At 38.7% G+C, this 25033-nt stretch overlaps 1 protein-coding gene and 1 long non-coding RNA gene across 8 annotated transcripts in view; one reads left to right on the forward strand and one right to left on the reverse strand.

Annotated features, from left to right (window-relative positions):
• CACUL1 (CDK2 associated cullin domain 1) overlaps nucleotides 1-25033 on the reverse strand; it is an 83365-nt gene that overhangs the window by 54650 nt on the left and 3682 nt on the right. For all 7 annotated transcript variants that reach the window (XR_007460966.1, XR_007460965.1, XR_007460964.1 and 4 more), the window contains exons 2-3: nucleotides 2135-2261; nucleotides 1120-1222 (exon numbers count right to left, since the gene is read on the reverse strand). Coding sequence is in view for 1 of the 7 variants with exons in the window: in XM_049646557.1 (XP_049502514.1) it covers nucleotides 1120-1222; nucleotides 2135-2261 (230 nt within the window). In the remaining 6 variants the exon portion in view is untranslated. The remainder of the gene's footprint in view (nucleotides 1-1119; nucleotides 1223-2134; nucleotides 2262-25033) is intronic.
• LOC125933470 (uncharacterized) lies at nucleotides 23569-24246 on the forward strand. Its single transcript, XR_007460968.1, has 2 exons — nucleotides 23569-23774; nucleotides 23997-24246. It is a non-coding gene; the product is annotated as an uncharacterized LOC125933470 (long non-coding RNA).

Raw genomic sequence — 25033 nt, forward strand, 5'->3', positions numbered from 1 at the left:
TTCAGTTCAGGTCATGATCTCAGTTTGAGTTCGAGCCCCACGTTGGGCTCCATGCTGATGGTGCGGAGCCTGCTTGGGAGTCTCTCTCTCCCTCTCTCTCTCTGCCCCTCCCCGGCCTGCTCTCTCTCAAAATAAATAAAACTTTAAAAAAAAATTTTTTTAATATATAAATTTGTTTGTTAAATGAGTAAATATTTCATATTTGGTGGCAAAAAGATTAAAGAACAATTTACACTCTAACAACAGGAAAACTATGTATTTGGCCATGATAAACACAGCTCTGGCTACAATCAAAAAATAAATAAATAAAAGCTACTTAGGGCAACTGTTTGCAGTAAACAAGACCAAGATACCTCAGACCAGAAGGCAAGTGAGGAACAATATCCAAGGCCAAAGCATGCTAGAAACTGTGGATATTCCAGAATTGCTGGAGCACTTCCTAAGTGTGGTATGGATCCTGGTCATCTATTGCTGAGTGACTTTTCTATACATGTCACTTCTGCACCAGAACGAAAATATGATCTGGCCCTGGCATAAAGATAGTCCCTGACCTTCAAGCACTGGAAACTTTACTAAGGCAGGGAGGGACAGGGATCAGAGGCCAAGTGCTTCCTTCAACAGAATACTTTCTGCAACCTGCCCTACCCAAATTTTACAGCTGGGATGATGTTCATCTACAGAGGGTTTATCAACAAAATGTGACTTCACTTGTTTATATTAGCAAATATTAGAAACTAGCAGGCCATCACCAATCCTCAAAGATAATATCAAAAAGGTTACAGTTAAAAAATTAAAATATACCTACATTTATATTATAAAAGTCATCAAATACTAAGGTTAGCAGAAACAATCAAGTTTTAAATAAAAGCAACACTGACATAATAAATGGAATCTGTTAAAGTCTGAAGTATATTCAATCTAAAAAGTTCCACAATTTATATCTCATTTTCTAACAAATTACTCTAAAAGTTAGGTAATTTGGTCAATACTCATCTAGGAAATATTTATAAATTTATACCTTAATCAAATTAACAAGCCTCCAAATATATATCATAGAGACTACTTTCAACCAGTCCAAAAATCCCAAGGAAGCAAAAATCAGTACGATCAGTTTTTTACCTGCAGCTCCTTCGAGACTCTCTCTAGGTGATTAGTTATCTTTTTAATCAGATCACTGTACATCTGTTCTGAATGCTGCTGGCAGACACATTTATACACACAACTGTGGGGGAAAACCAAAACAGAAAAACCAAGTTAGCAACAAAGAACTTCATTCAACCTAAGATGAATGCATACTTTGGATATACGGACACTGGTCAAATAATCAATTCAGGCCTAAAAAACTGACCAATCACAACTTTTAAATAGAAGTTTACCTTGCCCCAATCAGTGCTCAGATGAAAGAGATACTACCACCAGCTGCAAATCTTTCAGAGTAATGCATTACACATTTTGCCAGTAGTAGATAATCCAGTATCAGGTGAGAATCTGAGAATCTGACTATAACTACTTACAAACTAGCTTCTCACTCACTCTCTCGTTTCAATGAATATCAAAATAAGGGAGAGAGATAATTAGCACCAAGTTTCTAACTCACAAAAGGTTTGCAATGTAATCTCTTTGTGCATCACTTGTGTCGAACAACACAACTGTCGCTTCCTCCTCTGTGACAGGGCTGATCTCATGTCCTACCCCAGGTCCTCACTAATTTGCTGTTTCCATTTACCAGGACCCGGGGAACAAAATAACCAAAGACAGAATTGTGTGTCAATAAACATCAACAGATCGAGCAAGGGTGTCCCTGTGAAACAAAAAATACATTATTTTTGCACCAGATACTGGTCATTCGTGTCTTTTTCACTGACCTCCAAAGTTTCTTCATTATGTATAGTGGGGGTAGCAGGCTGAGGTGGGAGGAAGTCTAATCGAGTTGAGGTTAACTCTACCTTGATTCAAAAGCCAATTCTGAAGCAGAAAGTATAAAATCAAACCTCCAACCACCAAGTGTGGAATATACAAATCACCTATAGAGCCTCACCATACATGTATTATATGCATACCTACTGCCGTAATTCAAGGTGTCATGAATCTCAACATACCCTCTCAAACCCAGGCAGATGAAATCTTGACTTACCTGTATATCTGTTCATAGGATATGGGGATATAGTCACCAGGACTCTGGGTTAAAAGCTGATCTATGGCACCATCCAATTTTGGCCAGTAAGTGCTCTTATAATCTTCAATAGTTATAACATTCATTACTAAAAGTAAAAAGTAAAATAAATATTACTACATACCACATGTAAACACAAATCAAAGCAATTTTGTGCTCTCAAATTCCTTTCACTTATTCTAATTTCTTTGACATTCAATCACCTAAATACAACTCAATTATTATCCCATTTCAAAAACAAGGAAACAGCAACTTTGCCAGGGATTTTAAAGAAGCCATTAATTACGATTTAAAAAGGAATGACCATGAATCCATCTTTAAAAATAAAAACAAAACAAGCAAGTATCTTTGGTTTCCTTTTCCAGTTTTCGTATCTGTTATCAGTGGAGCATTTTCAAACGCACATCACCCTCAAATACATGTTGCCAATGATGTGACAAGGCAGCCTATCCATGAACCACAACAAAGTTCTGGAAAATTATGAACCTCAACGATCAATCTTCAGCGACACCCCCGAGAAAATTCACGTAACATAGGACCATCCCCATATTATAAGTCCAAATGCTACAGTGACAAAAGAGGTTGCTAGAAACTCGCAGGCATTTTTGCACCACCAGCACTTCCTGGACATTACTAAGGCTCAGACTCAGACTCTACCAACTTACACTTGATAAGCCCAACAGAAAAACATCAATGAACTGGAGACTTACTTACACTGAGGCTGACCTCATTCCTACTGACTGGCTCTCCTTCCTTCACTAAAGGTTTCATAAAGTTTTTACAACAGCTGGTCCTAACAACTTTGAAATCCAGGGTGACAGGGGATTCACACCAATGAAACGCCAACGTTAAAAAGAGCTACTCTGCCCCTGCCCGCTGGAAAAAGGAGCTATCCAAAGAACCTAAAATACCCTGAGTCTTATAGAACCACCGCCATCTCAAGAGGCAGAAGGTAACAACTACTACACCAAGTATTTTACTACTCATTTTACCAGCAAGTGGAAAGCAAAGAGTTGACTTCCCTAAGAGTACATGGCTAATTACTGTCAGAAGTACCAGATAAAGAAAGCCTTTACCTACTGATTTCCAAATTCAGCTTCAAGAGGTCTCTGATATGTATGTACCACCTGTCATTGTTGCTCAGTATTTTCTTTAAATGAATTCACTTTTTCTTGCTTAAATTTATTCTTTTTAAAAAATGTTCATTTATTTATCTTTAGAGAGAGAGAGAGAGAGAGAGCAAGCATGCATGCACATGTGTGAGCAGGGGAGGAGCAGAGAGGCAGAGAGAGAATCCCAAGCAGGCCCCATGCTCAGAGTGGAGCCCAATGTAGGGTTCAATCCCACGACCTTGAGATCATGACCTGAGCTGAAATCAAGAGTCAGATGCACAACTGACTGAGCTACTCAGGCACCCCTCTTGCTTATATTTATTCTAAAGAACACATTCATACAACATGGAATAATCTTAAATGCATTTCGCCAGTTGAGACTCAGACCAAAATGGCTATTATAAGATTCTCATTTATATAAGATGCCAGTAAAGTCAAACTATAAAAAGGAAAACAGACTAGTGGTTGCCAGGGGCCAGAGGGTGGGGAGGACTGTCTACAAAGGCTAACATGGGAGAACAAACTGTTTTGTGTAGAATCGTCTGGGTGGATACGCCACTCCAGGCAGTTGTCAAAACCAACAGAAATTTATACAATAAGTAAATTTACCATGTGAAAATGTAAAAAAACAAAACAAAAATCAAGCAGGATGGAGTAGTAAAGATGGAATGAAAATCTTGACCAATGAATTCCTGCACTGAAGGGAATGAAGAAAGAAAAGTTTTGGCTACATAAAAGGCTAAAACCAAAAGGAACTGTATATGCACGCACACACAGACACACACAAAAGGACGGACGAAGCCAGATCACAGAGGGCCTTAGAGGACATTTTAAAGACTGGCTTTTACAAAGCATAAGAGACTCTTAAAAACTGAGAACAAACTGAGGGTTGATGGGGGGTGGGAGGGAGGGGAGGGTGGGGGATGGGTACTGAGGAGGGCACCTTTTGGGATGAGCACTGGGTGTTGTATGGAAACCAATTTGACAATAAATTTCATATATTGAAAAAAAAAGGTATGTTATAAAATATTAAATAATATTGTCAAACCAAAAAAAAAAAAAGACTGGCTTTTACTCTAAGTAAGATGGGGACATCTGGAGAGTTTTGGATGGAGAAGTGATGTGTTCTGACTTGGGTTTTCTATGGCTCATCCAGCTGCTATGTTGGGAGTAAGCAAAGTGAGGAGGCTGTGAGATGATGGAGGTTGAACCAGGTGGTAGCAGTGAGGGTGAGAGAGGTCAGACTTTGTACATATTTTACAGATTGAGCCAACCAGATTTGCTGACAGTCTAGATGTGAGATATGACAGAAGGGTCCAGAATGACTCCAAAGTTTCTGGCCTGAGCACCAAGGATGGGGTTGCTGTGTACTGAGATGAGAATGGATGTAAGAGAAGCTCAGCATATCTGAGAATACAGCAGAAATTGTTGGTGCCCCACCCGTTTACTCTGTCCACAAACACAAAGGCCGCTGTCAGCGATCAACCGAAAGTGATTTTCTCTTCTATGTGGTTCTAGTTTATTGAATCTCCTATATCACCTAAACCAGATCACATACCCACTCTACACCAAAAGTTGAGGCTTAACGAAGGTGACATGCTCAGAAAGCAAACTTCAAGTACAGAAGCCAAGAATTAACATAATCATCCCATGGCACCCCAACTGCTGAGTTCGATGATCTCCACCTCTGCTTGCAACTGGAAAGCACTCCTACTTCTCAACCACAGGCTTTACACTTCAGCAAATCACCAAGTCAAGGATACAAAGGAGAAAAAAGAATCTAAAATGTAAAATCCTGCGGCTGTAAGTACAGAATGGAGTCCCACTACAGAAGCAGTAATTGCTGATGCCTCTCAGGTATCTTTCATGTGGCATTTTTTTTTTATGTTCTGCTTTTAAGTATCTTTGAAAAGAGACTTTAAAACCAAAATGAAAAAGGCATGATCACAGAAGAAAATCTTAAAGCCTATTTCCACATCAAAAAAAGCCGTATCTATTTCCACTTTACATTTCCATCTATAAATATAATATACGTCTATTTCTACATATATTTTGCTTGGAAAATAAATAAATAAGTAGCCAATTCAGCTGACCTTTATTAAATGCTGGCTATTACAGACTATCTGTGTTTCTTCCCCCAAAATTCATAGGGTGAAATCCTAACCTCCAATGTGATGGTACTGGGAAGGGCCTCCGGGAGGTAATTAGGTCATGGGAGTGAGGCCCTCACAAATGGAATTAGCACCCCCGGAGACCTTCCTCACTCCTTATGTAATAGAAGTCGCCAGCAAGAAGACAGTCTACAGGAACCAGGAAGCGGGCCCTTGCCAGACTGAATTCGCCAGCGCCTTCATCTTGGACTTCCCAGCCTTCAGAACCGTGAGAAATAAGTTTCTGTGATTTATAAGCCATGCAGTCTCTGATATTGTTGTAACAGCTGAATGGATTAAGACACAAGCTAACATCACTTTCTTCTAGGAAACCAGCTGATCTTCACCATGGTAGCAAAAGAACAGAATACAGACAAGCATCAAGAGAACCAGAGGTAGTATGAAGAATGAGCACATGTTGGTGTAAACTCTTAGCCAAAGATTAGGAAGGTTTTTCATGCCAATCTGCAATCAACACTTAAAATGACAATCCAAGAAACTTCAAGGTATCTATTATTTCCTTGCTAATCTCAACCTAATCCCTGATTTAAAAAAATATATACACATACATACAAAGCATGTGTTTGTATGTGTGCAGTATGTAGCCTTGAATTTTAAAACTAGATCCTCTTGTTAGAGAAATGTAGTCAATCACTCTCAACTTTGTCCACAAAAAAGTTCAGACTGACCAAAAGAAATATAAAGCATGGACACTGAACAAAAATTACCATTAAATTTCTAAATTTTATCTAGGTTGTGTTTTCCAGCTTGAAAATAATGCACTACTTTTTAAGCAGTTTAAAGGTACTAAAACTCAAAACCCAACAAGGCCCAGGTCAGTAATATAAATGAGCAAAGCAGGCCTAGTATAAAAATCAGAACAATGAGCATTTCAATGAACTGAAGAATGCAGTGCTCTCTAGAGACAGTCCAGTTCAAAAAATGTAAATCCCTAGTGTTAGCCTCAAAACATCATGCCACAAGACTTAAACCTAGAAACACATATTTATTAGATAGTAAGTTCATGCAGTCTAAGTCCTGCTGAGAAAGTTGCTTAGTTGATCTTTACTAAAATAAAGTGAAACAAAGTCTAAAACACATGGAACAGTTGAAATCTAAGGTTTGGGAATATTAGCAGGTTATTAATAAATAATAAACTATTAGAGATATATAATTCATACCAGGCATGAATACATATGTTCAATTCTCATACTTATTTATCCAAGTAATTCATCAAAACTTGACATATTACACACTGTCCATCTCCCTCAAACTAGACACTCGCCCCCTGGAGGAGGAATTTACTACTACAGCCCCAACTCCCGCCAAAGAGTGCCTAGCACATGACAAGTACTCACTAACACGTGAATGAATTTACCGAAAACCAAAATAAATGCTTACTATAAAAACAGTTGATGGCATACCACTTAGTGGTTGTTCTGGAATTAAAGTTTAAAGCATATTTTATTTCACACAGACTGAAGTAAACCAGGTTAAGTTCTACTATTCCTTTTGAATTTCTTTGTTATTTGTTTGTAAGGAAGGGGAAGATATATTCAGAAATTATATCAGGCATTATTAATTTATACTTGGTCTACTGCAAGACCTTTCATTACCTTATATTAGTGGTTTTCCAAGCGTGATACTCAGAACAGTGTCAGTATCATCTAAACTTGTTGTAAATGCCAACTGCCAGGCCCTAGCCCAAAACTACTGAATCAGAAAGTTGGAGAGGAGCGGGCAGTGATTCACAATACAGGAATCTGTTTACCAAGCACCCCAGGTGATTCTTACACCTGCTCAAGTCTGAATGAGACCCACAGCCTAATGCTACTCCAGCAGCTCAGGACAGCCAGGGTCACAGGTATATTCTGAACAACCTGTAGAGTCAAATAAAGGTGTAAATGTATCAAAGAAGAATGGTGAAACAACAGCTAGAAACTGTTTTCATATCAAAAATTCCTTAACTTTATATATTCCTCTATGTCTCTTTTCTTCCCACCAAGAACACTGCCTTCATTCAGAATTGACTCCTGAAGAATACAGTAAAGGCAGGGCAGGGCACCCAGGGGACTCAGTGGGTTAAGCATCAGACTTCGGCTCAGGTCACCATCTCACAGTTCGTGAGTTCAAGCCCCGTGACAGGCTTTGTGCTGACAGCTCAAAGCTTGGAGCCTGTTTCGGATTCTGTGTCTCCCTTTCTCTCTGCCTCTGCCCCAACCCCTTCCCCGCCCCCGCCCAATGCTCTGTCTCACCCTCAAAAATAAACAAACTTAAAAAAAAAAAAATACAACAAAGGCAATTACAAATTAAATGATTAAGCCAAATTTAATAGGCCAAATTATGTCTCAAATGCAATGACTTCTTAGATTAACTATAATTAATGACAACTAGATAAGATGACAGAATGGACTAGGGCAAAAAGCTCTGGGTTTTCTATTTAACTCTGGCTAGTGAATGTGATCTTGGGAAAAAAAGTATGACTTCTTCATCAGTGACAATCCAGTAAACCTGTGTTGTCCAAAACATTACCATCTGGTAGAATGCTCTACTCTCTCCAGCACAACGGGATGACTGAACACTTTCAAGTAATGGACAGAGAGAAGCTGAAGGCCAAGAACAAAGCCTGGGAGTTGGGGGAAAGTCCGTGGGAATGAAGAAAAGGAATAGAATAAAACAGGAGACTCTGAAGCAGAACAAAGTAATGTATTCTAATAAATAAATGGGGTGTTAACTAAAAAAAAGAAATTTCCAATTATTTATTTCTCTCAAAAGGAAAATAACTTGATACTGGCACAAGAGGTGGTTAATACTTAGCTGTTCGTAAGAGAACTAGCTGGTTTAAAAAAAAAAAAATAGTAACAGGGGTTACCAAATACTATATCCTTTCCCTTAGGAGAAAAAAACCCCTACAAGTTAGGTATATTCTGATTTGCCAATAGAGGAGGGTAGCTAATGTTAAGTCCTAATGAAGCAACTGTTTCTTAAGTAGGCAAAAACCTGGGGCACCTGGGTGGCTCAGTAGGGTGAGTGTCCAACTGTGGCTCAGGTCATGATTTCACAGTTCATGGGTTCAAGTCCTGCATCAGGCTCTGCCCTGACAACGTGGAATCTGCTTTGGATTCTCTGTCTCCCTCTCTCTCTGCCCCTCACATGCATGCTCTCTCTCTCTCTCTCTCTCTCTCTCTCAAAAATAAATAAATAAGCATTAAAAAAAAAAAAGACAAAAACCTTTTAAAAGTTCCATGCTTCAGGTATTTGTTTAGGAAGTTTCTAAGACTTACAGTTTGTGGTTTCATTCAATTAAATACTATGGACAATATAAAATGTCTCCTGTGATCATTAAGAAATCATTCCATGTAAAAATGAAGTTACATTCACATAAACAATTAAATTAACACTACTATCTTATTTTTATTTCTGTAAGTCCTTATTAATATTGTTTAAAGGTTCTGTGCTTCCCACCCCATCCTATCCTATCCTCCCCAAACAGAATCCACAAGACTTTTTACATACTAACTATATGAAACTAAATATATAACCTGCTTTGCCTTGCTTAAAATAACGTTTCTTTCCTAAAAACACTGTAAAACTTGTATAGGAAAAACATTTCATTATTGTTTTACTGCTTAAAAATCCACACATTTCTGGGGCGCCTGGGTGGCTCAGTCGGTTAAGCGGCCGACTTCAGCTCAGGTCATGATCTCACGGTCCGTGAGTTCAAGCCCCGCGTCGGGCTCTGTGCTGACAGCTCGGAGCCTGAAGCCTGTTTCAGATTCTGTGTCTCCCTCTCTCTGACCCTCCCCCGTTCATGCTCTGTCTCTCTCTGTCTCAAAAATAAATAAACGTTAAAAAAAAAAAATTAAAAAAAAAATCCACACATTTCTCAATTTGACAAAATGTAATGAAATGTAATGATGCAAATGTCCTTCATCACTACTTGATCAGAAAACCAGCTACAGCAGCCAAACAGCAACAATGAAATCTACATACCTCTAGAAGAATTACTACACATTATTGTACAATTACAACATCACACTTGAGACTGTGACACACATCCTAAAACGAACATGTTATAACAGTATATATGAAAAGGTCAAGGGCTATCATTATAGCTCTAATTCCAACTAATCCCAAATCTCTTAATATTCATATAGAAAGTATCTGTTCAACTGAATACACAGGTGTAAACCATGCCAAGTGCAAGTCTGCCATAATTTTAGAAGTCTGCTGATTTCCTCAAAGACTTAAGTCAATCTCTCCGTGACATGAAGACCAGGTAAATTTAACTTTGAAGTAGTAGCATAAGGCAGTGTGTGCTGAGGTGCAAGCATCAAAAAGTGAGCTAATTTTGCCCTGCAGGACCCTGAGAAGTTCAGGGCTCGAAGACGGGATACAAGGAGTATGGGTTAGAAGCAGAGAATGGGCAGTGGGAAGGAAGGAAGTGAAGATTGGTTGCATATCTACAGAAGTGTTATTCTGTGCAAAAACTGAAAGATAAAAGCCTGGGACTCTGAGACATAGATACATTAAGGAGGTAAGGGGTACCTGCACAAACATGTGTGTACAAAGCACAGGGCTGATTTAAGTAAAAGCCAAAGTCAACAGAAGAGGGGCATCTGGATGGCTCAGTTGGTTGAGCGTCCAACTCTTGATTTCAGCTCAGGTTATAATCCCAAGGTCATGGGATTGAGCCCCGCATCAGGCTCCGTGCTGTGTGGAGCCTGCTTGAGATTCTCCCTTCGTCTCGCTCTCTCTTTCTCTCTCTCTCACTTTCTCCCTCTACCCCTCACCCCCACTTGCTCGCTCTAAAATAAAAAACAAATAAAAAGATTAAAAAGTCAACATAAGAAATGCTCAAACATCTAATCCTGATCCTTTTCGTAAATTAGGGAATGCCATGGACCAGGAAAAATGTACTTTACTTCCTGTTCCACTTACCCCTCCCCCACCATTCTCCCAGAATGAAGATCCTCCCTCTAGAGAAACTCAACAGTGCCAGAGAAAAGATATTCACATACTAATATTCGGCAGTTCTCCAACAAAATAGTAGCTCTGCATCTAAATAGCCTAAAATGAAGGCCAACACTTATACTTGGTAAGGTCCCTTGTAAACACAGAACTACCACAATTAGCCTTTTTCAGTTTTAAGTATGAACAGACCACTACAGATCACCAATATCTGCAGAAAGTTGACATGAGAAATCAAAACAAAAATTGAAAAGATAAAAAGAAAGATATGAGAACTTCTTAAAAACTTTTAAAAAACCTATATAATTACTATCTTTGGAGATGTAAAATAAAAACTAGACTGCCATGAAAAAGAAGCAATCCAAATGATCTTAATGTAAAAATATAGCAACTGTTAAAAAAAACCAACTGAAGAAAATATCAAGAAATTCTCCCAAAACATTGAGGAAGAGATTAAATATAGCAAAAGTAGTTAATAGAAGACAAAAACAGGAAATTTAACATATAACTACCAATAATTCCAGAAAAAAAAGAAAGAATAGAAAAAACATAAAGGGAAAAAAATATTGACACATTAAAATAAGAAAACATCCCAGAAATTTTCTCAAGGGGAAAAAAGGTCACATACAAAAGAACAAAAATTATTTTTTTTAATGAAATTTATTGTCAAACTGGTTTCCGTACAACACCCAGTGCTTATCCCAACAGGTGCCCTCCTCAATGCCCATCACCCATTTTCCCCTCTCCCCCACCCCCCATCAACCCTCAGTTTATTCTCAGCATTTAAGAGTCTCTTATGGTTTGCCTCCTTCCCTCTCTGTAACTTCTTCCCCCCTTCTCCTCCCCCCTGGTCTTCTGTTGAGTTTCTCAGGATCCACATATGAGTGAAAACATATGGTATCTGTCTTTCTCTGCCTGACTTATTTCACTTAGCATAACACTCTCCAGTTCCATCCACATTGCTACAAATGGCCAGATTTCATTCTTTTGCATTGCCAAAGAGTATTCCATTGTACATATAAACCACATCTTCTTTATCCATTCGTCAGTTGATGGACATTTTGGCTCTTTCCATAATTTGGCTATTGTCGAAAGTGCTGCTATAAACATTGGGGTACGAGTGCCCCTCTGCATCAGCACTCCTGTATCCCTTGGGTAAATTCCTAGCAGTGCTATTGCTGGGTCATAGAGTAGATCTATTAATTTTTTGAGGAATCTCCACACTGTTTTCCAGAGCGGCTGCACCAGTTTGCATTCCCACCAACAGTGCAAGAGGGTTCCCATTTCTCCACATCCTCTCTAGCATTTATAGTCTCCTGATTTGTTCATTTTAGCCACTCTGACCAGAGTGAGGTGGTATCTCAGTGTGGTTTTGATTTGTATTTCCCTGATGAGGAGTGACACTGAGCATCTTTTCATGTGCCTGTTGGCCATCTGGATGTCTTCTTTAGAAAAGTGTCTATTCAGGTCTTCTGTCTATTTCTTCACTGAATTATTTGTTTTTCGGGTGTGGAGTTTGGTTAGTTCAAAAGAACAAGAATTAAAATGGCACCCGAAGTCTCCAGTGTAATACTGCAAGCTTAAAGTCAATGAAGCAACACTTTAAATTCCAAGGAAAAGTTATTTTCAGTTAATAATTCTATACCCAGTCAAAATATCAATCAAGGGTTAAAGCAGAATTTTTAGACATGGAAAGACAAAACTTTATTATATATACACATTTTCTCAGGAAGCTACTAGAAGATAAGTTCTACACACACACACACGCACACACACACACCGGAAAACACTATCTGGGAAGCCCCTGAGTAGCAACTGGGCAGTGGCCCTAAAGAATAAATAGAAACAAGATTAACAGTTTCACAAGCAGACAAAAAGAAAATACTGATTAATGGAACATTTTTAAAACACCAGTGACAGATACATGGTGAATCTGATGAAGCCACTGAAGAGTTTTAAAAATAAGTTTGACACATTATGTAAGTGTAAACAAAGCAACTAATAACGAAGATCTCTCTGTAGGAAAATGTAATCCAAATGCATTCCTGGCCATAATCATAACGTAAAGATGGCTTATTAATTGAACCAAAAATTGTGGTATTAAAAGAATTGAGGGGGTAAGATAGGTAGAAGTATAAGAGAACTAAAACCTCATATTAATAACAGGAAGCCAACAGATCATATAAAAGTGAAAAATTAAGCAATAACAACAACTGAAGTATGTAGATAAATACTAGAAGAAACAGCTAAATGAACAAAAAGTTGACTCTGAGTTAGAGGGTTAGGAATGGAAAGTGGAAGAGGAGGGAACCACTGATTTTCATTACATAGGTTTTCATACAGTTTAAGTTTTTAAATGATAAACCTGTATCTTAATAAAAACAAAGTTTTGTGCTGTTTTCTATTAAGGCCAATGAGTTTGGTGAATCTCAAATGCTCAGAAAAACAAATGTACTGGAAAGAAATTTTTGTTTCAGTATTTCAGGATTTCCAATATTCTAAGGCACACGGAATGAAAAAGCTCAGATTTTACCAACTGCGCACTAAACCTTTCTACATGACTATTCCACAGACCTTAAAAAAGACACACACACAGAAACACACACACACACATACACACACCTACCTATACTCTTCCCACATCTATATCCTCCCTCCTTCACCACCAAATCTTATAGACTCTAGTCCCCAAATATTTCTAAAATCTGAAAAATGATCTCCTCCAATGCTTTATTCCTTCACATCATCATTTCTTGTCTAGACTACAACAAATTACAACCCCCTAGCTAGTTTCAAGGCCTCCATTCTCTCTCCTTTCTAATCTAAATTAACATGCTAAGCCAAATTTTGCCAAGTTGACTCTCTTAATACCCTCTGTGGCTCCTATTCCTACAGGAGAAAATCCTATCTCTAACATGGCAAGCCCCTCACATCTACACACTTTTCTATCCATTTAGGTTTAATTTGTACCACTCCCTCCTCAAACCCTGTGTTCCAACAATTTCAACTCTGGGTCTTAAGCACAGGCTGCTCCCTCTGCAAAGGAAGTCTCCTTGAGCCCAATCCTGCCTCCTCAACCCACCTGACAAACTTTTATTGGTTTTCATAAAGATTCTCTTTTTCCTCTATGCTACCATGCACTTATATAACTTCACTATAGCATTTAATCATAACGTATCACAATTATCTGTCATCATCTTCCACACTAACCTCTATCTCATCAACAGAGACTAAAGTATTACCCTGGCATACAGAAGACCCTAAATAAATATTTGATGAATAAAATGCCATTCAGATGTCTGGTCAGAACAACTGCAACTACAAAGTATGGACCTATATATAACTCTACCCATAGAGGTTAATAGCCTAATGACTACAAAAGTAGAAAGAAAAAGGGAAAGCCAGTTTCTCCTGCCAAGACATGTCACAAAAGGCTATCAAAAATAATTTTTATATGGTATTTAACAGTTTACCATGTGATTACATACAGTCTACAGCTTACAGAGTTACAGTTTAAAGAGGAAGTAAGCACGGCACCTGGGCAGCTCAGTCTGTTAAGCGTCCCAACTCTTGGTTTCAGCTCAGGTCATGATCTCACAGTTCATGAGATCGAGCCCCACATTGGGCTCTGTGCTTACAGTGTGGAGCCTGCTTGGGATTCTCTGTCCTTCCCCTGTTTTTGTGTTTGTTCTCCCTCTCTCCCTCCCTCCTCCCTCCCTCTCTCTCTCAAAATAAATAAACATTAAAAAAATAATAAAGAGGAAGTAAGCAGCATTCATTTCCTTTAGGGATTTGGGACTGGGCCTTATATAAACATTACAATGACTTTCCCTTAAGGTTTCATCAGTGTCACTTTATGCAATACATGTCAAAAATGGCAAGACAAGACTCCCAATGAGATCCTGAAATCTGGCCAATCAATCAATATCATAGTGCCACTTACTGCGGCACAACTCCACTAAACTGAAAGGTAAGAAAATACCCAGTAACGACCACAGATGCTATAAACAGAGCATATTTTAAGACCTGAATGTATTAACTGATACGCTTGCCAAAGGATCAACCAATCTGGAAACTGGCAGATGCAAAGGGTAGATTTACTAAAATCAGTTAACACTTTTCATCCAATTCAAAAGTCCATTTTAACACATTTTTAATCATTAATTAAAAAAAAAAAAACAGAGTGATTTCACGGAGTTCAATTTAAAATACTGTGAAACTTTTGTTTACCTGAAGAGAAACATTTGGTGCACTAGGTTAATCACTCTCCTGAGACCACTGCACAGTATTGTCAGTCAAGGCAAGATCCCCCCCGATGTCCCTGTCTTTATCCGTCTTTATCCCCTCACTGCCTTTTACCCTCAAACCCCAGTCCCACCTGCCTCCATCCCCAATACTTTGCAACAGGGAACCATTCATTCCACTCTATTTAATATATTTGCAATATGAGCAGATGTGACGTGCTACATCTGAGCAAAAGCTTTAAAAGCCATTTAGTGCTTCTGTCCACTCTCCTCTGTTTGCCTCTGCCAAGAGTGACAGGACCCAGAAAAGAGCTGCTCTTGCAAATGAGAGGACATGTGAAAAGCCACAGCCAACTGCCAGCCACAAATATAACATGAGCAAGAATAAACCCGCGCTGTTCCATAAGCTCCTGAGATGTGGGGAGTTATTATCACAGAAAGCTAACCAATGTAGAATGTAAAGCTGAACTAAATAATTACACTTCCCAAATCGGATTCCACCAATGAGACACATCTGAGTGAAATCTGGAAGGCCAAAGTGAGACAAAGGATGTATTATTGCTGCCGGTGATTCTGGCAAGTCAAGAGACGTTAGAATTTGTGGCATCCCAACTCCAAGTTCCAGGGTCTGGTGACCAGCTTCAGGGATGAGGGAGGCAGGTGTGACGACGTAAGCATAGTGCTGTCGCAGCACCAGCAGGAGCCTGCCCTCAGCTCGAGTGGAGCAGCCTCACTGACTTCTATACCTCCAACCTCTTCAACAATTTTTCAAGGACCTAATTCCAGTATTAAATCTCTTCTTGCTTTGGATACCTAGTGATTGCTTGCACTGAACTATAAATGATAAAGTATTTGGTACTGGAGTAGTTAAGGACACACTCTCATAAGCTAGGAAGCTGGCTCTGGTTTTCCCATCTAGTTGGATTTTTTTTTTTTTTGTTTTTAAGTTTATTTCTTTTGAGAGAGAGAAAGAGAGAGAGAGAAAGAGAGAGAGAGAAAGAGAGAGAGAGAGAGAGAGAGAGAGAGAGAGAGAGAAAGAGTACGTGAGCTGGGGAGCAGCAGAGACAGAAGGAGAGAAAGAGAATCCCAAGCAGGCTCTGCGCTGGCAACACAGAGTCTGACATGGGCTCGAACTCATGGGCCACGAGATCATGACCTGAGATAAAACCGAGTCAGATGCTTAACCAACTGAGCCACCCAGGCGCCCTGCGATCTAGGTGGATTTAGACAAGGATGACAGTGCCAACATCAGATAACATAATACAACAGGACCTGTCAGGCAGCAGTAAAGAGTTAAATGATCACCTATGGATACCCAGAATAAAGTTCTTGAGGAAACGACATGGCAGACTGTTCTGGCAGTTATGATGGAAATGAGAAACACAGACTGTGGAGTAAACTGATTCTGGTAACAGGTGAAAACTTTAAGAAAATGATTAGCTCAATGAACAAAGACCAAAGAGCATCTGTGACTGTCATAAAAGAATCTCTTAATTCTTACAGGCACAGGGTTGACATAGCTCAAAAATCAGAAATAGAATGATCCTGCAAGTTACACACAATAACCATACAAAAATAATTTAAATCTTAGATAAATCTCTTAAGTGAAAGGGTACTGACTGTGAAACAGTACGACCTTGAGACTTGAAATGGAACCAGTCTGGTGGACTCTGATCAATCTGGGAACTCTAACCTCACAAAAGTCACTGAGCCTTCCCTGCCTAAGAAGTACCGTCCTCCACAATATGAGGCTAGTCTTTACCTAACTGAAGACTCTGTCATGACATTACCTGAAACCTACAAGGAAATGCAGATCTCCACATGCCTTACCTACAAGCTGTCCCTAAATCTCCAACTAAATCAGATTCTCCAGGGGAACAAGTACTAAATATAAACCAACGGGAGTCAGCTTACATTCCAAAAAACACTACAGACTCTTGGAAGACTCTAAGATGTCCAAAGACATTAATATCTTATGTTGGAGGGGTGCCTGGGTGGCTCAGTCAGTTAAGCATCCAACTTCAGCTCAGGTCATCATCTCGTGGTTCGTAAGTTCGAGCCCTACGTTGGGCTCTGTGCTGACACCTCGAAGTCTGGAGCTTACTTCAGATTCTGTGTCTCCCTCTCTCTGTACCCCTTGCCCGTTCACACTCTGTCTCTCTCTCAAAAACAAACACTGGGGCACCTGGGTGGCTCAGTCGGTTAAGTCTCCAACTTTGGCTCAGGTCATGACCTCACAGTTTGTGGGTTCAAGCCACAAGTCAGGCTCTGTGTTGACAGCTCAGAGCCTGGAACCTACTTCAGATTCTGTTTCCTTCTCTCTCTGCTCCTCCCTCACTCATGCTCTGTCTCTCTCAAAAATAAAATAAACATTTAAAAAATTTTTAAATAAATATTTAAAAATTAAAAAAAAGAAAATACGTTAACAAAAACCTAGAGAATACACATGGGATCAGATTCTACGGGTACTGAGTAGAAGGAAACACAATTTTAGATAACACTTAAGTTATCAAAAGGAATATACTCACTAAAGATTATTTATTGCACTACCTCAAGCAACTAGATATGGTTATTACAGTTTGCTCCGTTAACTGGCTCAAACCTGGACTCAATGATGGCCTACATTAAAAACAGCTCGATCTCCTGCTGAATAAAAGCAGGATTAACAGCAGATCAGATACCAAGGAAGACGTAGCAATGGAAACTATCTGAACTGAGGCACAGGGAGGGGGAAGAAAAAACGGAAAAAGATAATGATCAGAATCTCGGTGATTCAGGGTACAACAAGTGGTCTAACAATATGTGTAACTGACGGGGAGTGGTAAATCTAAATACATACATATATTCACATATATATATAAAATGAATGATAATGTTCCAAATTTGACAAATTCTTTCTTTTTTTTTAATGTTTATTTACTTTTGAGAGACAGAGAAAGAGCATGAGCAGATGAGGGGCAGAGAGAGAGGGAGACACAGAATCCAAAGCAGGCTCCAGGCTCTGAGCTGTCAGCACAGAGCCCAACGCAGGGTGCGGGGCTCAAATCCACGAACTATAAGATCATGACCTGAGCCAAAGTCGAACGCTTAACCAACTGAGCCATCCAGGCACCCCAAATTTGACAAATTCTAAAACCCTACAAATCCAAGAATCTCAATGAATAAAAAGAATAAACATAAAGAAAACCCTACCCCAAGGAATGTAACAACCAAACTGCTGAAAACTTAAGGCATAAATGAAAATCCTAAGAGCAACCAGAAAAAAAAAGACACGTTAGAGAGAGTAACAAAGATAAGACTATACAGACATTTATTAAATAAGAAACAAGGCAGGCCAGAATACAAGGAAAAACATCTTTAAAGTGTTGACAAAGAAAAACACAACAAAACACAAATTGCCCATCTAGAAATCTATATCCAACAAAAATATCCTTAGAAAATAAAGGTAAAGTTGGCACAAAAACAGACACTCAAATCAATGGAACAGAATAGAGAACCCAGAAATGGACCCCCACAAACGTACAGCCAACTAATCTTTGACAAAGCAGGAAAGAATATCCAATGGAATAAAGACAGTTTCTTCCGCAAGTGGTGCTGGGAAAACTGGACAGCGACATGCAGAAGAATGAACCTGGACCTACTTTCTTACACCATACACAAAAATAAACTCAAAATGAATGAAAGACCTAAATGTAAGACAGGAAGCCATCAAAATCCTCGAGGAGAAAGCAGGCAAAAACCTTTTTGATCTTGGCCGCAGCAACTTCTTACTTAACACACCTCTGGAGCCAAGGGAAACAAAAGCAAAAATGAACTATTGGGAACTCATCAAAATAAAAAGCTTCTGCACAGCGAAGGAAACAATCAGCAAAGCTAAAAGGAAACCGACAGAATGGGAGAAGATATTTGCAAACAACATATCAGATAAAGGGTTAGTATCTAAAATCTATAAAGAACTTATCAACTCAACACCCAAAAAACAAATAATCCAGTGAAGAAATGGGCAAAAGACATGAATAGACACTTCTCCAAAGAAGACATCCAGATGGCCAACTGACACATGAAAAAATGCTCAACATCACATCACTCATCATCAGGAAAATACAAATCAAAACCACAATGAGATACCACCTAATACCTGTCAGAATGGCTAATATTAACAACTCAGGCAACAACAGACATTGGCAAGGATGTGGAGAAAGAGGATCTCTTTTGCACTGCTGGTGGGAAGACAGGCTAGTGCAGCCACTCTGGAAAACAGTATGGAGGTTCCTCAAAAAATTAAAAACAGAACCACCCTATGACCCAGCAATTGCACTACTAGGTATTTATCCAAGGGATACAGGTGTGCTGTTTCGAAGGGACACATGCACCCCCATGTTTATAGCAGCACCATCAACAATAGCCAAAGTATGGAAAGGGCCCAAATGTCCACCGATGGATGAATGGATAAAGAAGATGTGGTATGTATATACAATGGAGTATTACCCGGCAATCAAAAAGAATGAAACCTTGCCATTTGCAACTACATGGATGGAACTAGAGGGTATTATGCTAAGCGAAATTAGAGAAAGACAAACCTATGACTTCACTCATATGAGGTCTTTAAGACACAGAACAGATGAACATAAGGGAAGGGAAGCAAAAATAACATAAAAACAGGGAGGGGGACAAAACATGAGGGACTCTTAAATATGGAGAACAAACAGAGGCTTACTGCAGGGGTGCTGGGAGGGGGGATGGGCTAAATGGGTAAGGGGCATTAAGGAATCTACTCCTGAAATCACTGTTGTACTATATGCTAATTTGGATGTAAATTAAAAAAATAAAATTAAAAAATAAAAAATAAAATTTTAAAAAGAAAATAAAGGTAAACTACTTGTGCACAGACAAACGAAAGCTGAATAAATTCAAGACCAAAAGGACTGCACGATAAGAAATGTTAATGGAAATTCTCAAGGCAGAAGAAAAGTGGTGAAAACTTGGGTCCAAGCAAAGGAATAAAGAGTAATAGAAACAATAACTAAGTAAATATAAAATACTTTCCTATTTTTGATTATTTAAGACAAGTTTCATATATTATGATTCCATTCATATGAAATATCCAGAATAGGTGTACCCATAGAGACAGAAAGCAGGTTGATGGATGCCAGAGGCTGATGGGAGGGAGGAATGGGGAGTAACTGCTTAACAGGTAAGACACGTTATTTTAGGGTGATGAAAATGTTTTGGAACCAGATAAAGAGATAGTTGCACTACACCGTGAATGCACTAGATGCCACTGAATGGTTCACTTTAAAATGGTGAGTATTATGTTACATAAATTTCACCTCAATTTTTTTTCAAGATAAATGTTTGTTTTAAGCTGAGTTAGCAACTCTATATTTGACACGTTGTATGTAGAAGATTATAGCAGTGGCAACACAGTGTAAAGGGCAGGAAGAAGAAACGAAGTATACTGATATGATTATTATACTATATGTGAAGTGGTCTAATACTTGAAGGTACACTGTGATAAGTTTAGTTTTCATACCGTAAATACTAAAGCCCTATATAAAAAAAAAAAAAAGGCATGCTAATAAGCCAAACTGGAGACAAACAATGAATCATAAAAAATAATTAATGAAAAGACAGGTAAAGAGGAAATTTAAGAAAAACAAAAGAACAGAGGAGACAAAGAGAAAATAAATTGGAAGATGGTAGATTTAAACCCTACCATGTCATTAATTACATTAAGTGTAAATGGTCTAAATGTTCCAATTAAAAGGCAGAGGTTGTTAGACTAGATTTTAAAAAGCAAAACAAAACCACATGCTGTATACAAGAAATGCACTTTAAATACATACAGATTACAATAAAATAATAGGAAAAGATACATTGTGTTAACAGTAATTCTGAAGGAAAAAAAAAAAAAAACTGAACAGCTATCAAGAAAAGCATCCTTCAGAGTAAGATAAAGACAGAGTTCCATAATGATCAACCAACCAATTCAACAAGAAGATTTAACAATCCTAGATATGATACACCCAACAACAGATTAATGGAATTTAGATCCACAAATACATGGTCAGCTATTTTTCAACAAGTCGCCAAAGTAAGTCAGTAAAAACAGGATAATCTTTTAAATAAATGGTGCTGAAAACAACTGGATATCCATTAAAAAAAAAAAAAAAAAAAAGAACTTCAATCCTTATCTCTTACTACACACCGGTATCAACTCATAACTTAGATCACAGATCTAAACATAAAAGCTAAAACTATAAAATTTCTAAAATAAAATATAGGAAGAAAAATCTCCCTGATTATGAGATAAGCAAATGTTTCTTAAGATTAAAAAAAAAAACAGTACAAGCTGTAGGAAAAAAATTGATGTTAGACTTCATCAAAACTTAATACATCTATTCTTTGCAAGACATGGTCAAGAATAAAAAGACAAACCAGAGAGATAGCACTCATAATACATATTATCTCATAAAATATGTTATCTAAAATTAATGCTGAATTCTTAAGACAACCCAAGAAACACAAAGATTCTCACAAACAAAATTACATTAAAGGGCAATAAGCACATGAAAAGCCAATGGCATGTGTCTAAGAGAAATGCAAAACAAAACCACAATGAGATATTACTACTCTCCCTCTAAAAAGGCTAAAATTAAAACAAAATACAAAACCAAAAAAAAACCTTACAATTCCAAGAATGTGAAGCATACTTAGTATAAATAAGTATGTGCAGCAAATGGAACTTTGACATATTCCTAATGGGAATGTACAATGATACAGCCATTCTGAAAAAACAGGTTGGCAGTTTCTCATAAAGTTAAACATATAACTAATGTATGACCAAGCAATTCCATTTACAGATATATTTATGAAAACCTATGTCTAGGGGCTCCTGGGTGGCTCAGTCAGTTGGGTGTCCAACTCTTAATTTCGGCTCAGGTCATGATCTCAGTTCGTGGGTTCAAGCTCCGTATTGGGCTCTGCACTGGTGTGTGGAGCCTGCTTGGGATTCTCTCTCTCCCTTTCTCTCTGCTGCTGCCCCACCTGTGCACACGCACACTCTCTCAAAATAAACAAATAAGCATTAAAAAAAAAAAAAAAAAAGGAAGAAAGGAAACCTATATCTACACAAAATCCACATGATGGTTCATAACAGCTTTATTCATAATAACCCAAATTGGAGACAACCCAAATGATCACCAACAGATGAACAGATACACAATTTGTAGTATCCCAGCCAAAATAGAACTCAGCCCTAAGCTCAGTAACATGCAAGAATATGAATGAATCTCAAATACAGGGTGAAGGAAAGAAACCAAGCATGAAATAATACAGATTATATGATACCATTTATATGAAAACCTAGTAACAGAAAGCAGTGGGGCTAGGGGGTGTGGAACTGAAAGCAAAGAGGCATAAAAAGTATTTAAATGATGAAAATGTTCTCAACTGCAGTCATGGTTACCTTTGGAGAGATAGTCTTCCTTGGGCTTCTTGCACTCCTACATGTCTTGCTGAGTGTGCTAAGACTGCAAGACCCAGACCAACTGCTCTTGAACCTGAGCCACGCTACGGCTGGTAACCTTGAAAGGTGAGGTATTATCTTCCCCTGAACAAAGAAGAAGCTTGCTTACTGCTTTCTATAAAAGCAGTAGATTCCCCAAGTTCAATATTCTTCAGCTGCAACACAAGCCCAATGAGGGAGCATCCATCTTGGCCGTCCTGTACTTGTCTCTGGAGACGTGGGGGGTAAGGGGAACCTATGCAAATATGCTGATTCTCACCCTATTTGTGGTGCCATGAATAACATTTCTTTCTCTGAGTTTCCTGACTTCTGCCAGCATTCGTAGCAATAGGCTAGCTTCTAGCTGGCTCAAATCCTAGATAAAACTTTATGCCTCAACTGGGTACAATTTACTGAATATAAATGGAGAAGGAAGGAGAAAAGGTGTATGAGAAAGAAGAAAATAGACAAAGAGGAGAAAGAGGAAGATTAGGAGAATGAAGAGGACGAGGGAGGGAAGGTGAGTTTGGAACACCAGAAATTCCTTAGTAGGCAGAAGAATGAATCTAGACTTATGAAGACAAGACTGAGTGTTTTTATCATATTCAACTCTCTCTACCTCTCTCTCTCTTAAATGTCCTCCAAGACCCTGCATCAAGGAATTAAGAAATACACTGGTGAAGGATACACGGATTTCCTTGAAAACTGCTGTGGTGGCTGTCCTTTTTAGTTCTGAGCTAAAGATGGGTAATACTGCCACTAAAAGGAGCTCCCTGATTTCAATGGGATAGTGGGATTTCCAAGGTGATAAAGGACAAGTAGAAGCACTTAACCCTCAGATATAAAGTAGGCCTGGTTATTATAACAGGCAGGAGGGCCAGACCCGTTATCAGAATGGCTTGGATCTCTGGTGGTGGCTAACCATAGTGTCCATAAGAAAAACAGATGTGGAGTATACTAACGTATTACTTGACGAGAAGAAAAAAAGAAAATGAAAACAAAAAAACTCTAGATATATCAAACTGAGGCCTGACTTAAGTGGCCACAATGGAAGAGTTATGGCATATCACCTAATACGCAGGCTGAACTTGTTCAAAGACACAGAGCGCCTGGAAAAAAGGAGATAATGGGTTCCATTGAGGAAGGACCCTACAAAATTCCATCAAGCGCATAAAGTCATTCTCCTAGCCTTTTCCAAATAGAACATGCAGTTTTTCATCAAGGACACAGTGCATGTGGGAAACAGAATCACTCAGGCTTTTGGGGGGCGGTTACTTAACGCCGGCTCTAAGCCCGTATTAACCCTAAGGGACCAGAACGTCACTATGGTAAACCAGTCAGATCAGGAGCTGTGATGTCACATTGAGAAAGAGTGTTCTGGCTTCCATCCAGCTCAGTGGGCCCAGTGAATCCACAGACCCACCCTGTAATTTCCCCAGTTCTTGAACACAGTTAAAGGCTCCCTACACTATGTAGTAAGGGTCATGAGCATAAGAAGGGCCAAATAAAATCCCCTAGATGTACCCCTTTCTAACAAAATAAACCCAAAGCAAGAGCACACCTCCGTGGAAACGAGAGGACGGAACCAACTTCAAAGACGTAAAAGACACAGGGATGGTAACTGTTACGACATTCTGTTTCACTAACCTATTGGGTCAGTGCAGAGAACCTGAATCTTGGAGAATGACTGTGGATTACAGTAAATCGTCAAGTGGTGACTCCAGTTGTAGTTGTTGTTCCAGATATGGTCTCTACTGGGACAGATCAACACAATCCCTGGCACCTAGTATGCATCTATCAAGCTAACAAACGCTTTCTTTTTATCTATTCCAAATACAGACCGCCAGAAGCTGTTTTCATCTTACAGTCCAGAAACACACCTTCACTGTCACAGCTCAGGGCTTCATCAACACTCCAGCTATCTTCCATTATTTGGTCCACAGAGACTCCGGGCATCTCAACACCTCACACGTCCACTACACTGTTAGTGCAACCAGCAAATCCTGTATCCATACCCACACTTGGTGCCATCTCACTTTCTACTTTTTGCCAACTTAAGAGGTGGGAAAAGATACCATTACTCTTTCAATTTGAATGTCTCTTGATTACTTAATAATTCCAAACATCTCTTTCCATGCATGTTAAGATTTGCTATTCCATAAGCTATTTATTAATATCCTTTGCCTATTTTTCTACAAAGGTTGCTGCCCTCTTCTTAGGGATGTGTAGTTCCTTGTCTAGTCTATATATCAATCCCTTATCAATACTGGGCACTACAAATACCTTCCCTCATGCTTTCATCTTTCACTGAATGAAAATGTTTAATTTTTATATAATCAAAATCACTACTTTTTCACCTTCATATTTTTGAAGCATTAGGAGTCCCTGGTCCCTAAGAAAAGAACTTCAACAATGTCTTCCATTAATTTTATAATTTCTCCTCTCACATCTAGGTCTTTTTAATTTATCCATAACCCATTCTGCCTGTGCTATAGGGTTTGTTTTTTCTCCATATACTGAGCCACTCTCCCTAATAGGACTCCTTTCTCCAGTGATTTCTCTTAAGCTCCTGAACACATATGGGTAAGTCTCCACTATCTAATTTGTTCCCAAGTCTATTTTTCAGTTCGTGCACTTACACTACAGTTTTTTATTACTACAGCCTTGAAACAGTATCTTAATTTCCAATAAGGCAAACCCCACCAAAAACAAATCTTTAAGACTGCTTTAGCTATTCGTAAACTTTATTCTATCTGCCATATGAGTTTTAGATCTAGGTTACTGAGTTTGTCAGACAAACCAACTGGAATTCTGATGGCAGTTTAATCGAATTTATAGATTAAAATGGAGAAAACTGACCCTCATAATAATAAACA

The sequence above is a fragment of the Panthera uncia genome, chromosome D2 (genome assembly GCF_023721935.1).
Source record: "Panthera uncia isolate 11264 chromosome D2, Puncia_PCG_1.0, whole genome shotgun sequence".
NCBI classification, from domain to species: domain Eukaryota; kingdom Metazoa; phylum Chordata; class Mammalia; order Carnivora; family Felidae; genus Panthera; species Panthera uncia.